General features: G+C 41.5%; 1 protein-coding gene across 10 annotated transcripts in view; it reads left to right on the forward strand.

The window, feature by feature from the left end:
* The window catches only part of BRD9 (bromodomain containing 9), a 95,169-nt gene that overhangs the window by 28,736 nt on the left and 46,370 nt on the right, over positions 1 to 20,063 (forward strand). For 2 of the 10 annotated variants that reach the window (XM_077491830.1, XM_077491828.1), the window contains exons 3-11: positions 678 to 810; positions 892 to 952; positions 4,199 to 4,343; positions 5,391 to 5,501; positions 6,055 to 6,233; positions 13,005 to 13,025; positions 13,842 to 13,883; positions 19,312 to 19,444; positions 19,550 to 19,622. In XM_077491830.1, the coding sequence (XP_077347956.1) occupies positions 678 to 810; positions 892 to 952; positions 4,199 to 4,343; positions 5,391 to 5,501; positions 6,055 to 6,233; positions 13,005 to 13,025; positions 13,842 to 13,883; positions 19,312 to 19,444; positions 19,550 to 19,622 (898 nt within the window). The remainder of the gene's footprint in view (positions 1 to 677; positions 811 to 891; positions 953 to 4,198; positions 4,344 to 5,390; positions 5,502 to 6,054; positions 6,234 to 13,004; positions 13,026 to 13,841; positions 13,884 to 19,311; positions 19,445 to 19,549; positions 19,623 to 20,063) is intronic. The other 8 variants (XM_077491832.1, XM_077491833.1, XM_077491829.1 and 5 more) reach the window with 8 other exon arrangements.

Raw genomic sequence — 20,063 nt, forward strand, 5'->3', positions numbered from 1 at the left:
CCTTCAAGGTTATTGCTCTGGGATCTCCCTGCAGGTAATGAATATTAGACTAACTCTGTGTCCCATGATTTATTAAAAAGAAAATAGGATTTTTTTCATCATACTTGCCTGGAAAATACTATTCTTTGAGTACATCATGGGACACAGAGGTCCCTCCTCTTTTTGAGGGTTCAGTGCTTGCTACTAAACTGAAGTACTTCCTGTATGGGAGGGGTTATATAGGGGATCACTTCCTGTCTAAAGACCTTTGGTCTACCAGTGTCCATTCACCTGGAGATGAAGTATAACCCAGCAGGTAATGAATATTAGCCTAACTCTGTGTCCCATGATATACTCAAAGAAAAGGCTTTTACAGGTAAGTATGATGAAAAAAATCCTATTTTTGCCTTGTTTTGCGGTGGGACTATTCTGGAATAGTCACCCAACGCAATCCCACTGCACCTGCTGTGAATGGAACCTTTGAGTTGTCTTTCAAACAGGCTAGACTTTTCATCATGGTGGTTTGTTTCAACAGCAAAAACACCGTAAGTGCAAACAAGCCCTTTACTGGAGTTATAAATAAAAGGAAAAAAATAAATGAAAAGTCCAATTTTTGTAAAGCCTTCATATACAATTTGCCCTAGTTGACTTTGTAAACTTTGAAATGTAATCTGAGAATAGTATTTATTTGTTTATAGGAAGAGAAAAAGAGAAAACGAGAAAAGGAACAGTGTGACTCTGATGGTGAAACCGAGTATTTTGAGCCAACGAAAAAAGTGGAGGTTGAAACTGCAACAGACCGGCCTGTTAGAGCCTGTAGAACACATCCAGGTGAAATCATCAATTTGGCATTTGTATTGGTTTTCTTTTCAAATATGGGGCATTTGAATACATTTTGCTTTTGCTTTGCAGCAGAAAATGAAAGCACACCAATACAACAACTTCTGGAATACTTCCTCCGTCAACTGCAACGGTAAGATTAGGATGAGTCTTACGGCTTGTTTACACCACAATCTGTCCTCTGATTGTAGGGTTCTGCGTCCACATTTGCATGTGTGATTCCAGTGCATTTACGTGTGTGTGTGTGTGTGTGTGTGTTTTTTTTTTTTTTTTTTTTCCTTGGTGCACTTATTCATGTGCATTTGTGGTGTGTTTGTGCATGTTTACATTTATTTGCGGTGTGCATCCAGGTGTGGAAAAATGCAGCATACTGTACTTTTTTAAACGGACAGTGCATCCGGAAAGTATTCACAGCAATTCCCTTTTTCCACATTTTATGTTACAGCCGTATTCCAAAATGGATTAAATTCATTATTTTCCTCATAATTCTACAAACCATACCCCATAATGAGAATGTGAAAAGTTTGTTTTGAAATTTTTGCAAAAAAGAAAAAAAACACATGTACAAAAGTATTCATAACCTTTGCTCTGTACTTTGTGGAAGCACCTTTGGAAACAATTACGGCCTTAAAGAGGAAGTAAACCCTGATGAGTTTACTTCCTATTTCATTCCCTGCAAAGGCAAAGCATAATGGACCACTATGCATCTCATAGTAGTCCATTATGTGTCACTTACCTGACACACGAGCCAACGAAGTCACCGCTGTCCCCTGTAGTCCGGCGCATCCATCTTCTCGGTGAGGTCTCACAGCTCCGCCGCTGTCATTCGGCGAAGCCGCGATGACGTCACTCCGGCACATGCGCAAAGGAGCCGACACGCGGGCAGCTCCGTCGGTGAAAATGCCGCGCCCAGTGCGTCTGCGCGCCGCTGTCTACGGCACATGCCGGTCTTCGGGCAAATATCTCCTAAACCATATAGGTTTAGGAGATATTTCTTGGACCTACAGGTAAGCCTTAATCTAGGCTTACCTGTAGGTCAAAGTGTGTTGTAAGGGTTTACAACCATTCTAAGTCTTTTTGAGTATGATTCTACAAGCTTGGCACACCAATTTTTTTTGGCAGTTTCTCCCATTCTTCATTGCAGGACCTCTTGAGTTCCATCAGGGTGGATAGGGAGCATTGGCGCACAGCCATTTTTAGATCTGTCCAGGGATGTTCAATCGGGTTCAAGTCTGGGCTCTGGTAAGGCCACTCAAGGGCATTCACAGAGCTGTACCATAGCCACTCCTTTTTTTATCTTGGCTGTGTGCTTAGGATAATTGTGCTGGTGAAGATGAACCTTCACTCCCGTCTGAGGTCCAGAGCAGGTTTTCGTAAAGGATGTATATGCACATTTCTGCATTCATCTTTCCCTCGATCCTGACTAGTCTCTCAGTTCCTGCCGCTAAAAAAAAATCCCTAAAGCATGATTTCTGCCACCACCATACTTCACTGTAGGGATGATATTGACCAGATGATGAGCGGTGCCTGGTTTCCCCAGACATGGCACTTGCCATTCAGACTAAAGAGTTCAATCTTTGTTTCATGAGACCAGAGAATTTTTGTTTCTCATGGTCAAGATGCCAAAAGACACCTTAAAGCGGGAGTCCGCCGGGACTCCGCATTTTTTTTTTTTATTTATTTTTTTTTTTTTAAAGCCAGCAGCTACAAATACTGCAGCTGCTGACTTTTAAAATAGTGACACTTACCTGTCCAGCGCGCCCGCGATGTCGGCACCCGAAGCCAAACTCTCGTTCGTCTCTCGGGTGCTGCCGCCGCCATCTTGGGTATGGGAATCAGGAAGTGGAGCCTTTCGGCTTCATTTCCTGGTTCCCTACTGCGCATGCGCGAGTCGCGCTGCGCAATAAGGATGGACCCGCTGCCTCTGGGATCTGTGTGTTTCCCAGCAGGCAGCGGGGGACTTTTGGAAAGGGGCGTAATCTACGCCCATTTCCGCAGAGAGCTATCCCGGAAGTGGGTGCAGATACCTGTACTGTACAGGTACCTGCACCCCCCTCCCCCCTGAATAGTGCCAATTGTGGCGCCGAAGGGGGGGAGGGTTCCGATGAGCGGAAGGTCCACTTTAGGGTGGACCTCCGCTTTAAGGACAACTCCAGACGGGCTGCTTTGGGCCTTTTTCTGAGAAGTGGGTTCTATCTGGCCACTCTACATTATAGGCCTGATTGATGGAGTGCTGCAGAGATGGTTGTTCTCCTGGAAGGTTCTTGATCACCTCTGACTAAGGCCCTACTCCCCCCGATTGCTCAGTTTGACAGGGTGGCCCGCGCTAGGAAGAGTCCTGGTGGTTCCAAACTTCTATTTATGAATGAGGGAGGCCACTGTGCTCATTGGAGCCTTCAATGCTGCAGACATATTTTCTGTACCCTTTTCCAGATCTGTGCCTTGATATAATCCTGTCTCGGAGGTCTATAGACAATTGCTTGGACTTCATGCTCTGACATGCACCGCTAACTGTGGGACCTTATATAGACAGGTGTGCCTTTCCAAATCATGTCCAATCAACTGAATTTACCACAGGTCGACTCCAATTAAGTTGTTAGAAACCTCAAGGATTATCAGTGGAAACATGATGCATCTGAGCTCAATTGTAAGGGTCATGGCAAAGGCTTTGTGTGTGATTTTTGTTTTTGTTTTTTCCTTTTTTAATCAATTTGCAAATATTTCAGAAAATCTTCTTTCATGTTGTCATTATGGGATATTGTTTGTAGAATTTTGAGGAAAATTAATTGAAACCATTTTGGAATAAGGCTGTAACATAAAATGTGGAAAAGGTGAAGCACTGTGAATATTTTCAGGATGCACTGTACATGAATGCAATGCAGTGGTGTAAACTAGGCTCATTGGAATACATTCATTTTCCTGCCTATGTGTTGCTACTGCATTAATGGTGCTGGTGTAAATGAGACCTTAAAGTATATGTTGAAGTATAGCATCCAGGTGCATCCAGGTGCAGTGATAATGTAGGTAATAGTTCACTTCTGCTCAAGAATCTAGCTCTAATATAGCAATCAGGATCTGCCTTTTTGAAGAGAAAAGGTTGCCCAGTGGCAGAATGGAACACTGGAAAAGAGCAGAGTGTTGTAAGAGAGTGGTAAAAATGCACACATGGAAGTAGAGTGGCAGAGCAGGGCACTAAAGGCACAGTAAAAGGCAGAGAAGGCAAGCATGAGAAGGCATACAGGAAGAAGGAGCCATGGATGAGAGTGTAGTACCATTGGTACCAAGTAACATTACAGAGGATAGAAGGGGCAACACAAAAGCCGGATTATTTTTTACCAAGAATTTTACATTTTTAATACTTGTTTGTTTATCCTTACAGTAAAGACCCCCATGGATTTTTTGCCTTTCCAGTGACAGATCAGATTGCTCCAGGTTATTTTATGATAATAAAGCATCCCATGGATTTTAGTACGATGAAGGAAAAAATTTCTGCAAATGAGTACAAATCAATCACAGAGTTTAAGGTATGTCGGATGTTAAAGAGGTGTTCCAGTCTTCTCAGTTTTTCCTGTCATCTATTTTAAATTTAATTATATTTAAATGTAACTTATCTTTAGGTAAGTGATTTATGTATTTTTTCAAAATTTTTGGACGCCTTTTCATTTTTTATATAGTAAAAAAAGGGGTTATTGCGTACCACCAAAAGGAAGATCTAAAAATAATTTGGGTCCAATGTTGCATGACGGTAATTGTCAGTCAAACTATCACATCACTAAATTGATATATACAGGCTAGTACACAAGTGGTTAAGCAAGTAGTAGCAGTACAGTTCCTTAATGCTAGTAAAATGCAGCAATCTAAAAAATGTAAAATGCCAATTCCAAGTAAATAGAAGTTTCAATGTGGCAAAATGTTTCTTAATGGCAATATTATTTCATGGAATATATTTGAATAATGCCCCTTCCACATGGGTTGGCTCTGCTAGGAGCTTGCTTACCAGGGGCTCATCTGTCCACCGATTTTTCCCGAAAAACTCTCACAGGTAGACCTGATAAGTTCACCTGTGTGAGGCCCCTATTTGTACAGAGAAATCTTTCTTGTTGCATGTTGATTTATGTGTAGCAATTCATTTATTACCCAAAGCAGATATGTATTATTTGGATCAATATTTTTTTAACTGAATAACTGAAATATTAGTGATTAATTTTGTGATTTTTAAGGTGCTGTCTGCTTTACATCTGGTAGATTTTGTGCAATCCCATTACCTTCATTTTAGGCTGGGTTCAACATGTCCGGTTGCGGTTTGCAATCCGGAGTCTAGTGTAGTTTTGTGCACCGGTTTTTACTTGATTTCGCACTTAAACCAGACCCAAAATCACACAGGACCCTTTTTAGAAAGGCCCTGGACATGTGTGAACCGACTCCATTGAAAGCTAGTCCGATTCATATGTAATGTCAATCGGATGCAGTTAAAAAGGCATCAGATACGCGTATATGTGAACTGAGCCTTAGAGTATTGTTGGTGAAGTGTGGTGTTCATCCAAATCATCCACATTTTGTATATTCTACAGGCGGACTTCAAACTTATGTGTGATAATGCAATGACGTACAACCGACCAGAGACTGTATACTACAAGTTGGCAAAGAAGCTACTTCATACAGGCTTCAAGATGATGAGTAAAGTATGATCAAAATTGAAATACTAGTGCATGCCTCCATTTTTGTGTTTTTTCATCTGCCATATTCTTTGGTTATAGGAATATTGAACATTTTTAGCAGTGGGGACTAATAGAGTTATTATTGATGTTTTTGTTATTGTAATTTTATATAATTTGCTAAAGGATATACAAATATAGGCAAAATGATTTGCTAAGTATATCTATACATGCTGTATGTTTATTATAATGTATACATTTACTAGTCAAGTTAACTTTGAGTTGGCAATATTTTTCATATACTGTGTATGTGTGTATGTATATGTGTATTTATTTATTTTGACTTCAATGTTATCATTTTGCTGTGCACTTTTTCTTTGCTTTCTGATTTTGAACATTTTATTTCTGTTTTTTGCACGGCTATTTTTTGGAAAGAATTACCCAACCCTGCGCATAAGCATTAAAATCTAGCATTGTAAGGCTGAGGTAATATTGTTCCCATCCCATCCATTCATCATAGCACTTTTTTGCTATGAAAGTAAATATAAAGTTCCTGCTGCTCTGTCCTTTTTGATTCTAGGAACGGCTTTTAGCTTTGAAGCGCAGTATGTCGTTTATGCAGGACATGGATTTTTCTCAGCAGGCTGCTATATTGGGGGATGAGGACACTACAGTGGAAGACCCTACCCCGGAGGTCCCAATCCCAGCTCCAGTTGAGATGACAAAGAAATCTAAAAAGCCAAGCAAGGAGGTTATTAGGTAAAAATGCAAACCTTTTTGGTGGATAGATATGTAAGATCTATGGAGAATTTTTATAAAATGCAGAGAAATTAATAGCAAAGATGTACTGTATGTATGTTTTTAGTTCCTTATATTTACACAGCTTCAGGCTTTCTCTTTGTAGATAAACACTAGCTGCCATTGTATGATAAATCAATTTCCAGCAACAAGTAAAACTAATCTGTGAAAAGCAAATGCTAGTACAGTTGAAATATTCACTGGTTAACAATAACCTAACTTGATTGTCCTAATAGAGCAATTTATTAAAATATTATTTATATATATATATATATATATATATATATATATATATATATATATATATATATATATATATGCACTGCAGACGCCATACTGAACTATTTATCAAGTTTTATTTTTAGTCTCTGTTGAATCACTGTCGACATGGAAGGGTCATGTCATGTGACCTCGCATGATTGCATTCAGACATCCCTGGTGAATTGTGCTGTGACAACCATATTGAGTCAGGAAACCACAGTCACCTGTATATAGCCAGAGAGACCTAGTGCTGTTATTTGCTGTGCTGCTCAGTCCCATGCATGTACAGTAGTGGCAGCATGTCAGAAGATGAAGGCCTCGGCTTGTGATGTTGCTGTGGATCTGCTGCTTCTTATAGATATAAAGTATCTTGTAGGTCTAAGAGGAGCATGCTACTGTGTAGGTATGTGTGCTGCTTCTTCATAATCTAAATTGAGCTGTTCATCTATTTAATATTTCGTACTGTATACAAACCCAATTTCCAAAAAATTGGGACGCTGTGTAAAATCTAGCTAAAAACAGAATGCAGTGTTTTGAAAATCTCATGAACCCATATTTTATTCACAATAGAAAATAGAAAACATATCAAATGTTTAAACTGAGAAAATGTACAATTTTAAGGGGAAAAAAGGTAATTTTGAAATTGATGGCCGCAACAAATCTCAGTTTGAACAGGGCAACAAAAAGCAGACAAAGTAAGTGGTACTAAGGAAGAGCTGGAGGAACATTTTGCAACAAATTGTGTTAAAGTGGAGTTTCAATTTTTGTGTTTATTAAAAGTCAGCAGCTTGAAAAAGTGTAGCTGCTGATTTTTAACCACTTCCTATTCAGGCCAATTCTGACATTTCTCTCCTACTTTTTTTTTTTTTGCTAGAAAATTACACAGAACCCCCAAACATTATATTTATTTATTTAGCAAAAACGCTAGAGAATACAATGGCGGTCGTTGCAACTTTTTATTTCGCACAATATTTGCGCAGCAATTTTTCGAACGCTTTCGTGCTTTAATGGTGTGTTTTGTTTTTTTTAAAGCACGAAAGTGTTTGAAAAATTGCTGCGCAAATATTGTGCGCAATAAAAAGTTGCAACGACTGCCATTGTATTCTCTAGGGTTTTTGGAACAAAAAAAAAACATTAAAGTTAGCCTAATATTTTTGAATAATGTGAAAGATTAAGTTATGCCAAGTAAATGGATACCTAATATGTCATGCTTCAGAATTGCACAAAATGTTTTACTGGTTACATATTTTGAGATAGAGGAGGTCTAGGATTATTTCTCTCGCTGTAACTTTTGTGGTGATACCTCACATGTGTGGTTTGAACACCGTTTTCACATGTGGCCAGGACTTCTTCGCTTCTGCGTGCGAGCACATGGGGACAGAGGTGCTTTAAAAACGTTTTTTTTTTTTTTTGTATTTTTATTTTAGTTTGACAAAAACATTTTTTTGATCACTTTATTACAAGGAATGTAAACATCACTTGTATTAGGAATATGTCATGATCTGTCCTCTTTACAGTGAGATGTGGGGTCAATAAGACCCCACATCTCACCTCTAGGCTGGGAAGCTTGAAATAAAAAAATTAATAATAATAATTAACGATCATGGCTTCCCAGCCAAGGCGGCGCCATTCGTTTGAATGCAGAGGCCGGGAGTGACTTCAAAACATTGCGCCCGACCTCTGAACGATCATAGAGACTCTAGAGAAATTATGGTGTAGCAAATTGCCGGCACTAAAAATGATGCTGCAGGCATCATTCAGATATACCCCCGCAAAATCAAGGACGTCCCTGGACATACCCTGGGCTGGAAGGGGTTAATAAACACACTCACCTGTTCCACGATCCAGCAATGTGACCGCCCGCTTCTCTCCTTCACCTCTCACTGGTGCCGGCATCACAAGTGTGGGCACCCGGCTGTGACAGCTTGCGGCTTCACAGCCTGGTGTGCACTGCATATGTGCTAGTTGCGCTGTGCCTCCTCAATGGTTGGGCAATCTTCTGGGATATGTGACGTGTCCCAGAAGATGCCAGGGAGGGGTAGAGAAGAACTAGCACTTGGGCTGCCTAGGTGACTCAAACGGAAGTGGGGGCTGGGTACCTGTCAAAACTAGGTACCCTCTCAACACCATATCCCCCACCCAAAAAGAAAAAAATGTGGCATGTCAAGGGGTTATGATTCATAAAAGAGCAATGTCCACATTTGGTGCACTAGTTTAGTTTGTGAAAAGCTGCATCTAAGAATTGTCAGACAATATTGGATGCCCGTGATCTTCGGGCCCTCAGGCGGCACTGCATTAAAAACGGGCATAATTTACGATATCTGCATGCGCCCAGGAATACTTCCAAAAATCACTATCTGTGAACACAGTTCAACGTGCCATCCAAAAATGCATGGTAAAGTTCTGTTGTGCAAAAAAGAAGCTATATCTGAACATGATCCAGAAACGCTGCAATCTTTTCGGGGCCAAAGCTCATTTATAATGGTCTGTTGCAAAGCGAAGAACTGTTTTCTGTGGTCGGGCGAATCAAAATTTGAAGTTTTTTGGCAAGATGGCCTTCCAGCTTGTTGTTATAAGCTCAGTTCAAAAGCCTGTATCTCTGATAGTATGGGGGTGCATAAGAGCGTATGGAATGGGCAGCTTGCCCATCTGGAAAGACACCTTTTAATGCTGAAAAATAGATGGAAATATACACATACAGCATATGCTCCCATCCAGATTATGTCTTTTTTTAATGGAAGTTTTTTCATATTTCAGTAGGACAGGGCTAAACTGCATCTATGACAACAGCAGGGCTTGGTAATATAAGAGTCTGGGTGCTTAACTGGCATGTCTGCAGTCCAGACCTTTCACCAACTGAAAATATATTTGGCAAATCTTGAAACAAAAAATATGGCAAAGACAACCCAGGACTGTTAAGCAGTTAGAATCCTATATTGGCCAAAAATGGAGCATTCCTCTAAACTCCAGCAACTTGTCTCCTCAGTTCCCAGACATTTACAGAGTGTTGCTAAAAGAAAAGGGAATGCTGCACCATGGTAAACGTGGCCCTGTCCCAACTTTTTTTGAGACATGTTACTGCTGTCAATTTCAAAATGACCTTATTTTTTAAACATTTGACATGTTTTCTATTGTGAATAAAATATGGGTTATGCGATTTGAGGATCATTGCATTCTGTCTTTTTGTAGATTTTACATAGCGTCCTAATTTTTTTGGAATTGGTTGTATACAGTATTTTCGTATGAAACTCCTGCCACTAGCAACATTTAAAAAGGTTAACGGCTCAAATGTAGATTATAAAGAAGCAGCACACATACCTCCTAGATCTGGCTAGGTTCACATCCAAGTGGATCTGAGTGCCATGCTTGCATGGGCACAGCAACCCGTTCATTTGAATGGGCTGTGTTTTCCTGCAGGAAAAAGGTCCCTGGAATTAGCTTTGGCACTGGGCAAATCCCCAAGCCTTTAACCACTTCACTTCCCATCTACCCCATTGTGTATTGATGTCCACAAAATGGCTCTGTTATCCTAACTGGACGTCATATGATGTCCAGCAGGATAAGCCACTCTTGCACTCCCCTGGGAGTTCTGTGTGTCACTCTGACACACCGCGTCTCTGATCATGGTAAAGAGCCTATGATGTAGGCTCTTTCCCACGTGATCAGCTGTGACCAATCACAGCGGTAACCATGAAGTGAGGGTAATCTGCTTTCCTCGGTTTGCGCTAACAGGGAGGCTCTCCTGTGGGGAGGTGGGGGGGGGGGGGGGTGGTTGGTTACTGATAATCAACACATCAGATGTGCTCACCACAATGACAATCAGTGCCATCTATTGCCCATCAGTGCCATCTATCAGTGGTGCCCATCAATTCTACATATTAATGCCTCCTCATCAGTGCCTGTAAGTGAAGGAGAAAACCAAATTTTATGACCGACACAAAGAAAAACAATGTTGGGCTTTTTTAGTTTAGCAAAAAAAAACAGTGGTGATCAAATACCACCAAAATAAAGCTATATTTGTGGGAATCAAATGATAAAAAATGTCATATGGGTACAGTGTTGCATGGCCGCAACTGTCATTCAAAGTGTGACAGCGCTGAAATTGTCCTGGGCAGGAACGGGGGGAGGAGGTGAGTGGCTGGTATTGAATTGGTTAAATAACTTGCCGGAGATGCTCTAAACTTGCCTGGGAAGTGATGCATCTCCTATGATGTATACAACCCGCTACAGCAACAATAACATTTACAAGAAAAAGTTGTTTGTAAATGATGGTTCCATGCCAGCTTCTTTATCTTTGTAAAAACACACCATGAACTATAATAAATAAATATATAATATAATATAATATAATATAATTTTCGGGAGTCCTAATACAGGATAAAAAAGACGGCATCCATTGCTGAGTTAACAAAAATAAATTACTAAAAGTTGTTCTGCACCTTTAAAAAAAATATTAAAAGGCAGCAGCTACAAATATTTCAGCTGCTGACTTTTAATAAATTGACATTTACCTGTCCCAGGGTCCAGCGATGTCGGCGGCAGATGACGAGCAATCGCTCGTCTCTCTGCTGCCCCCGCCGCCATCCTCTGTCAGGGAATCGGGAAGTGAAGCAACCACGTCAATGAGGGACTTGGACTGGGTGAGTATACCTGACTTCACCAGGTAAGGAAAATGTTACTCTGGGAAGGATGGATTAGAAGGGTGTGGGTAAAAATTTACTTTTTTACTTTTTTGCTTTTGTAAGAAAATGGGATTTATAATAATGATAAAAAAAAAATAACAATCATACTTGCCTACATGGCTGCAGCACCGATCCCAGCTGCAGCTATCTCATGCTGCCACTAAGACCGAGAACTGAGCGATCAAACACCGCTGACCACTTCAGTCTGCAGAGAGCTGTCAAAGTCAATCACCGACTCTCTACTCTGCCCCTCCAGCACTCACTGGGCTATGCAGGAAATGGGAGCAGCTGGCTCAGGCTCTGAGTCCTTACTGAGAGACTGCGCCAGCTGCCGGTCTAGGCTTCTGGGCAGATCCCAACCATATGGTCAGGATATTTTCAGAGCCTGCACCATGCTTGTGGCATCAGCCCGCTTTTGGCAGAAAACGGGAGAGAGGAGTGCAGAACTAACTACACTCCTGTGATCCATGGAAGTATAGCCATAAAAGCTTTTGGCTAATCTTCTCCTTTAACTTCTGGTAACTGTTCTTAGCATTTTTGCAGCAAATGGTTAGTAAATGTTTAGGTAAAACCCTCTCAAAACAGGAAAATAAAATAAAAAAATAGAAAATTTAAATGCATACTAATGACTAACATTGCTTTGAATAAAGGGAAGTGGAGTGAAAATAAGCAGTTTATATACAGTTATGCATGCCGCTCGTGGAATGCTCCAGAACGTGTCTTGGTGATAAGTTGCTTATTAACCATCATGTACTTTTCCTTTCATTTGCCATTAGTGCCGTGAGCATTTGACAAGCTGATAAAATATTGCCAGTTACCATCTTCTGTGCATATTCAGTCTAAGGACTTGATCACACCAGATACAGCTTTTGCTAAATTTTCCAGAGCAGATAAAATGCTTGGCTACAACTCTGTTGCAGCTCTGTATAGAAATCAGTCGGCTTACAGTGTGTTTTTTTTTTTTTTTTTTTTTTTTTTTTTTTGTGTCAAAGCTTAATTGAACAAGCTGAAGTAAGCAGCTGATTGCCTACCATGCACAGCTGCACCCGATTTTGCACACTCCAGTTTGAATACATCAACCCCATTGTGTTGCAGTGTGTCAAAAAATGTTTTTGTGAGAGAGCTAGGCTTACTGTAATATCATGTGAACCATTAAAAGAATAAGGGTACGTTCACATTATTTGTATTGGGGTGTGCTGGGCAATATTGCCCCATGTAGTCCCAATGCAAAGACAAGTCAATTTGCCTCTTTCCCTATGGTGTCAGTTCGCATCACTGCGTTTCGGTGGTGTGAGCTGAAAAAAAATACTGTATGCAGTTTGTTAATAAAGTTTTATAAAAACAGTGTGCAGGAAACAGCACTTCAACACTGTGGGTTTGATTTTCTAAAACCGGACAGTGCAAAATCTGGTGTAGCTCTGCATAGAAACCAATCAGCTTCCATGTTTTTTTTTAATCAAAGCTTAATTGAACAAGCAGAAGTTAGAAGCTGATTGACTACCATGCACAGCTGCACCATATTTTGCACTCTCCAGTTTTAGTGAATTAACCCCTGTCCTCCCATCTCAGTGCACACCATGGGCCTGTGCATTCAGCATAGGTGCTGCTGTGAATGGATTGTAAAAAGCAAGAACAATTTTTATTAATGCATACATTTTCCTTTTCAGTTATACGGTTTCTAATGTTTTATGTAGTATACATTGTAGTAATACATGTAGTATGGAAGACGCATAAGTAATTGTTTTTATTCGTGTGAGATATCTTAACATTTCTTTCTCAATTTTTGCAGGGTGATTGAGGATGATCAGAGGTATGTTATGTCTTTTTTTTGGTGTTTGTGATTATTGCTTTCATATTTGTTATGGTTTTATATCTGGCTATATTACCTAAGCAAGCAAACCTCCTTTCTCTGTAAACCGTCACACTTTAGCTTTAGTTGTTTCCAATGCCTTGTGCACACTGAACTTTTCACTGCAGTTTTCCTCTGACTGTTTTTGTGGATTTTCCAACTATGAATGCGCTAAATCAGCAGGCTTTGCAAGACATAAGACTTAAAAAGTAAATCTGTCTTTGGGGAGCTGATAGAGGCTGCCGCTGGTGACCTTATTTTCTGAAAATGCTAGTTATCTTGATATGGACCCTTTTTGCTTTATGTGGCTGATCTAGAATGAGTATGTACTAAAGCTGGTCATAGATTGATTGAAATTTGGCTGGTTCAACAGGGACAGGCCAAATTTGAATCAAAAGTGTCCCTGTTCGTCAGGAGTCCTTTTAGATTGAATTCCTAGTCTGTTAGACTGATGGTCTGTTATATTGAACTGTTAGGTTGACTTCTGACCAATAAGAAAACTTTTGCCGATAAGCAACTGGAGAGTCCTGCTGTCAGAGCACAATGTCATTGGGGGTGGGGGTTAAAATGCCTTCATCTATCTCGCTAGTGTGGATGGAGGAATCCATTTCTATGGCCACCTTCAAGTGGTTATAAACTTCAGACATGAAAAATGCACAAGGCATATCCTACAATAGTGTGTTCTAGCCTGAATCCAAAGCACCGAGCATGGCTTCCCTCTGATCTCTCCTTTCTAGCTGCATGAATCACTTCTGACTGTGTTTCCTCACACAACAGCCTCCTGCAAGACGACCTGCCCTCCCTCCAGAACGACAGCAGGTGACTCTTAGCCTTAGCTCTGTATTTTTCTATGACCCTGTGTAGAGGATGTGTCTCTTTTCTCCAGTCAGCTGTCTGATACCAAGGAGCTTTGTGCTCTGCAGTGTGTGTTTATGTGATGCGAGATCCCTGCCCCCTGCTAATAGAGCTGAGAGAAATCCTTTGATCCGTGTGTTTTTTGAATGATCTACAGAAGTAATGTCTGCAAATAGGTACAACTTGTGCATGAGGGTGTGTTTAATTTCTGAGGCTAGTCACTTCATTGGGTATATGTAAGGGTTTACAACCACTTTAAGCTTTCCTATCCTAAATTTGCATTACTATGGGACAGGAAAACCTACTTGATGTGGGTGAGAAGGGGAACTGCAGGTCAAATTCACCTTTTTTAATAAATTCTGAATGGTCTTGAGCGCATTCAAAACTGATACCAGAAGAAGCAGCCAAGGGCCCATTATCAATTGCTTTAGCTCATAAGCCTTTTTTTTTTTTTTTGTTTACATCCGTGCTACAGATTTTCTTTGCACCTTCTGTGCATTTATTCCTGGCAAATGTAGTTAATCTAACATGGAAATTAACTGCAGTTAAAAATTCATTGTATGTTGACCAGCACGTTAGAACTGCTTTAAGATCTGGTTTACACCTGTGCTTTTTGGAGCCTAAACATGTTATATGTTCCACCCTAAATACAGGTTCACATCTATGCGTTTTTTAGTGCGTTTTGCAGTTTGAAGAAATGCCCTAAAGTCTATTTAACGTGGCCTCCTATCGTACACATTCACATCTATGCGTTGTGTGCCCAACACGTGGAAAGGGTCGTTTTTTTTTTTTTTCCCCACGTTTTTCGTGTAATAGACTTCAATGGAATCGCACCAGAAATGTGTAGTGTTTGTGATGCAATTTTTCATGTGTTTTTGCGTTTTTTATTTTTCTGTTTAAACACTGTATATATCTGGTAGCTAAGGAGGGGGCCTGGGAAGCTGGCCGCCATGTCCTTAACAACCGATGAGTCATCAGCAGGGTACCCCAGCCCAACTTGCTGGGCTGTATGCTCGAATAAGGGTCTGGTATTGATTTTGGGGAGTATATAATTTTTTTTTTTTTAACATACTCCGGGGGAACACCACTGACAGTTGATGACTCCATCGGTTTTTAAAGAAGCCACGGCTGGCGCCCCAGGCCCCTTCTTAGTATCCAGCAATGTACAGTGTGTTTAAAGAGAAGAAAAACTTAACGCATGAAAACTGCATACAAAGATGCTTAAAAAACGGGTTTAAAAATGCACTGTAAAACATACCTGAAAACGCATTAAGTGTAGCCGCATACATGTGAATCCTCATCCTCAGGTGATTTAGCTGTTTTACAGTGTTGACTTATGCTTCTGGAGGGTCATCCAATCCCGATTCAGTTATACAGTGCCGTGGTAGTGGCATACATTGAACATCAACGCTGACCCAAGACTCCTGGCAAATGCCCTGTGTGGTCACTACCTGAACTTGCAGATATTCTGTCTCAAGGACTGATTTACCAACCTTCTCCATAGTCACTGACTTTAAAAGCATGGCCGTTGAAGCCCTGGTTTTGATAAATAAGGGCATCTGTAAATCTGATTCCTACAAGGTTAAAAGTAGGGAAATCTACTTCCGGCAAGGTAGAAATGGAAAGCATACATGAATCTGTTTCTTCCTGTCCTTCAATAACTGTAGCTTGAACCCATTAGTGACCTTCTATCTACTATCCCCCACCAGGTGGTATTCCTGTTATCCATTACCATGTGAGGTGAGTAGTTCAATTGGCAGCCTTATCCTGCAAGATAGCTTTTTTCTTGTTTTGCAAAGAGACAAGGCATTGTGGAGACCCAGGACTTCCTTCTTGCCTAAGCACTTGCCTTGCCTTACGAGCACAAAATTCTTCTGCCTCTCTGTTCGACAAAATTAAATGCCCCTCCATTGTCTGTAAGTTTCTCGGACAGGCCAACATCCAAACCTAGACTTTCAATGATCTGGTACCACCATTTGCCTTTCAAGGCACACTCTGCTAGATCTGTAAGTGGTTCTTGTGCTTTTTAGCATTCTCCAAGTTCTACCAGATGGGCTTTGTGACATATCCTTCAGATAAGTCTTTGTGGTGCAGGTAGACCCCAGATCTGTTGCATTTTTTTTTCTGTTTGCCAGTGTGAAAGACCTCCTGTGTCCCTCAATAGACTCTAAGAGAATATTGTTACAATGAGTAGAAAAAAATTATATTTTTGCATGCAGACACCAGATTTACCTATATTTACCCAATTTCGTGTACAGAGAGAATTGGCTGCAAATCTAGGCTGTGAAAAGCACTGAAAGCTTCTTGGTTGTATTTCTGAGCAGCTAATTGTGTTTCTTTTAATATGCTGCGTTTTAAGGTTAAGATCCTTTACATAAACCTGGACAATTTTAAAGTGGACCTTGCATCAAAATGCAAAGAATTCTTATTAATTACACTTTCACCCCCTCCATGAAAATGCACTGCATGAAAGAAAATAATAAAAAAAATGCCTATTAAAGTGTAAGTTCACCTTTACAGAAAAATCTGTAAGGTAAACTTACACAGGTGGTCCCCCCCCCCCCCCCCCCGGTCCTGCTGATCTGGACCGCACCAATCTCCAGTTCTAATCCCCAGTATATCCGCGCCAGGAGTCCAGGGCTTAGAAAACCTCTCTGCATCCAGACTGCGTCTTCCTAGCTCACAGGACCGGCTATGCAGTTGCTGATTAGTAGGCGCTGACCAGTTGGAATGCTCCAAAATGTCCCTGACGAGGGACGTTGTGAACATTCAGCTCAGGGGATTTCTAAGCCCCGGATTCCTGGCGTGCATATACCGTGGCTTAGAACTGGAGATTGCTGCGGTCCAGGTCAGTGGGACCGGGGGAGGGGGACCCTGTGTAAGTTCACCTTACAAAATGCATTAAGGTGAGAGACCTTAAGGCTTTAAAACCACTTCAAGGGAAAACTTTTTAAATATATACTTTACATACCCCCAGCTTCCACCAACTGTGCCTATGAGAGGATAATGCCACAAGCCTTCCAACAAGAGCCTGGGTATTCCTAGCAACCCAAATCTCACAAAAAGTTCCTCCTACACAGTGCTACAGTGTCTTCTCATGGGGTTCTCTACTTTCCCAGGATCTCACTGGAGGGTAACTCCACATAGCGAATAAGTGAACTGAAACTAGGGCTGCATCAATAAGAGTCACAGCTACAAAAATATTTTTTTATGAGTAGTGTTTTATTTATACCCTATTGTTATTTATATAGTTAGTCATGTAATGTAAAATGTTTACATAAATTCTGTTTTAACAAACATTCTGAGCATTTGTCTACAACTTGAATGAAAGCTTTTGAATTTTACACTTTAGCTTTTTCGTTTTTTATTTATTTATTTTTTTTTTAATTTCATGCAGTTGTTGTTTTAGAGAAATTTGAAAGACTTCCTTATGCCTTAGGTGGCGGGTTCACACTTGTTACGACACGACTGTTGTACTACTGTCATCCTACTTTGCCCTGCCACATAGGTCCTACATCAGTCCTCGTTCCATCCGACTTGAATGAACAAGATAAGATTTTGCTCTGACTTTGAGATAGTCTGACTTGTCCTTTTGACCAATCAAAACAGTCCCAGTGTGATATAAATTGCCTTTCCTGCTGTTGTAATCACCATGTCGGATGTCGCAACTCGAATGGTTAGGACAAGGATCCTACTTTGATCCGACTTCAATTATATTCAGTGGGCTCAAGTAGGACCAAAGTCGGACTAAAGTAGTGCAGGAACCTTTTTCAAAGTCGGACCCATTTGTGTCAGACCAGTTCGGCCGGGTTCAAACTGGTGCAACACGACACTCGTCCGACTTTGCCCTGCCACTTGAAGTCAGAGACATGTCCGACTTCCGGATCACCACCAATACCAGGCACTGCGTTTGGTATGAATCTTGAGGGGGAACTCCATGCCAAAGTTTAAATAAAACGGCATGGGTTCCCCCTCCAAGAGCATACCAGGTCCTTTTGGTCTGGTATGGATTTTAAGGGGAACCCCCTACGCCGAAGAAAACTGTGTGGAGGTCCCCCCAAAATCCATACCAGACCCTTATCGGAGCACACAGCCCGGCCGATCAGGAAACAGTGTGTGGACGAGCGAGCACCCCCCCTTGAACCGCACCAGGACGCATGCCCTCAACATGGAGGGTGGGTGCTTTGGGGCAGGGGGGTGCATGTTGATGAGGACAAGGGCCTCTTCCCGTCAACCTTGGCCGTTGGTTGTCGGGGATCTTATCGGAATCCGGGAGCCCCCTTTAATAAGAGGGCCCCCAGATCCCAGCCCCCCACCCTATGTGAATGAGTATGAGGTACATCGTACCCCTACCCATTCACCTGGGGGAAAAAAGTGTCAAAGAAAACACACTAGACCAGTTTTTAAAGTCATTTATTAGGCAACTCCAGGGGTCTTTTCAGACTTCTCTGCTCTCTCCGGCCTCGTCTCCCGCTCTCTGGTGTCTTCTGCCGGGCTCCTCCGCTATCTTCTGCTCTTTTGCTAGTGTTGGCCTGGTCTTCTCCGTCGTCTTCCGATGTTGACATGACACTATCGCCCGGGGCATGATGGGGCGGTGACGTCCTAAAGGGCGCGGTCACCGGATGACATCACCTGGTGACCACGCCCCATGCCTACATAAGTCGTTGCGCTCCATGTACACAGCATTACAGCGGAAGAGAGCGTTGTGTCTACATCGGAAGAAGATGAAGGAGAAGATTGGGCCAACGCTAGCAAAAGAGCAGAAGATAGCGGAAGGGACCGGAGTGAGTGGAGCAGTCGGAAGAGACCCCCGGAGCTGCATAAAGAATTACTTTAAAAACGTGTGTGTTTGTTTTGTTTTTTTGTTTTTTTACACTCTTTCCTACCCCCCCCCCCCATGTTGAGGGCATGTGGCCTGGTACGGGGGGGGCGCTCGCTCATCCCCACCCCCTTTCCTGATTGGCCGGGCTGCATGCACAGATAAGGGTCTGGTATGGATTTTCACCATTTTCTTTTTGGCATAGGGGGTTCCCCTTAAAATCCATATCTGACTGAAGGGCCTGGTATGCTCTTGGAGGGGGAACCCATGCCGAATTTTTATTGAAAACTTGGCGTGGAGTTCCCCCCCCAATCATCGGAGCACAAGTCACAAGTCGGATCAGGCAAGACGGCGATACGACTTTGATCCCACTTCAATGATATTCATTGGGCTAAAGTAGGATCAAAGTCAGACCAAAGTAGTACAGGGAGAATTTTCAAAGTCGGACCAGTTAAGACGGCTCTCCTAGGAAATCATTGATTTATACACGTCATGCAACATGTGCTCCCAAAGTCGGAACGTATGTCGTACCAGTGTGAACCCGGCCTTAGTTTAGTTTGTGTTCTCTTTCAGTTGCATTTTTGAACCAGAGGGCAATGCATGTAGTTTAACGGACAGCACTGCAGAAGAACATGTATTGGCTCTGGTAGAGCATGCTGCAGATGAAGCAAGAGACAAAGTCAACAGATATTTCTCTAACTGCAAGGTATGTTTTTCCTAATACAAAACATAGCACAGTAGCAGGCAGAGATTTTTTTTTTTTTTGGGGGGGGAATTCATTTTATTCTAAAATGGCGAATTTTACTTCCAGATTGGTTACCTTAAGAAGAATACAGATGGCACTTTAATTTATACTGTAGTCAACTCTGATCCAGATGCAGAGGGTAAGTAGTATAAATGTGTTAAAAGTGCACCTTGTCTAACAGTAAACATCGTATTGCAAAGGGGACCATAGAGTATGTGTTGTATTAGATTCTTGCAATAGTGTGGGTTTTAGTGTACTTTTGAAGAATGCATTTTGCTGGAAACTACACCAAAGATGTTGTAAACAGGGGTTTTCTTTAAAACAACCCTACTAATACAATAGGTGTGAATGTAATGAAAATATTTTAAAGTCTGCTTGAGCTCAAACTTAATTCACATTTACTTTTCCCACAACCTAACCTCTTAGAGCTATCATGGTACTGAGCGCAAACAGCAGAGATTGGGAATTTAAAGTAAACCTATGCTTTGACAATGCAGAGCTAAGCAAGTGTTTCATTTATTTGCAGCCCACCCCAGCTGCGCATGCTGTACTTGCCTTCCTTTTACTCCCTCGCCACTCC

Source organism: Lithobates pipiens, unplaced genomic scaffold (assembly GCF_037356315.1).
Source record: "Lithobates pipiens isolate NorthernLeopardFrog02 unplaced genomic scaffold, aLitPip1_a1.2 Scaffold_19, whole genome shotgun sequence".
NCBI lineage: Eukaryota > Metazoa > Chordata > Amphibia > Anura > Ranidae > Lithobates > Lithobates pipiens.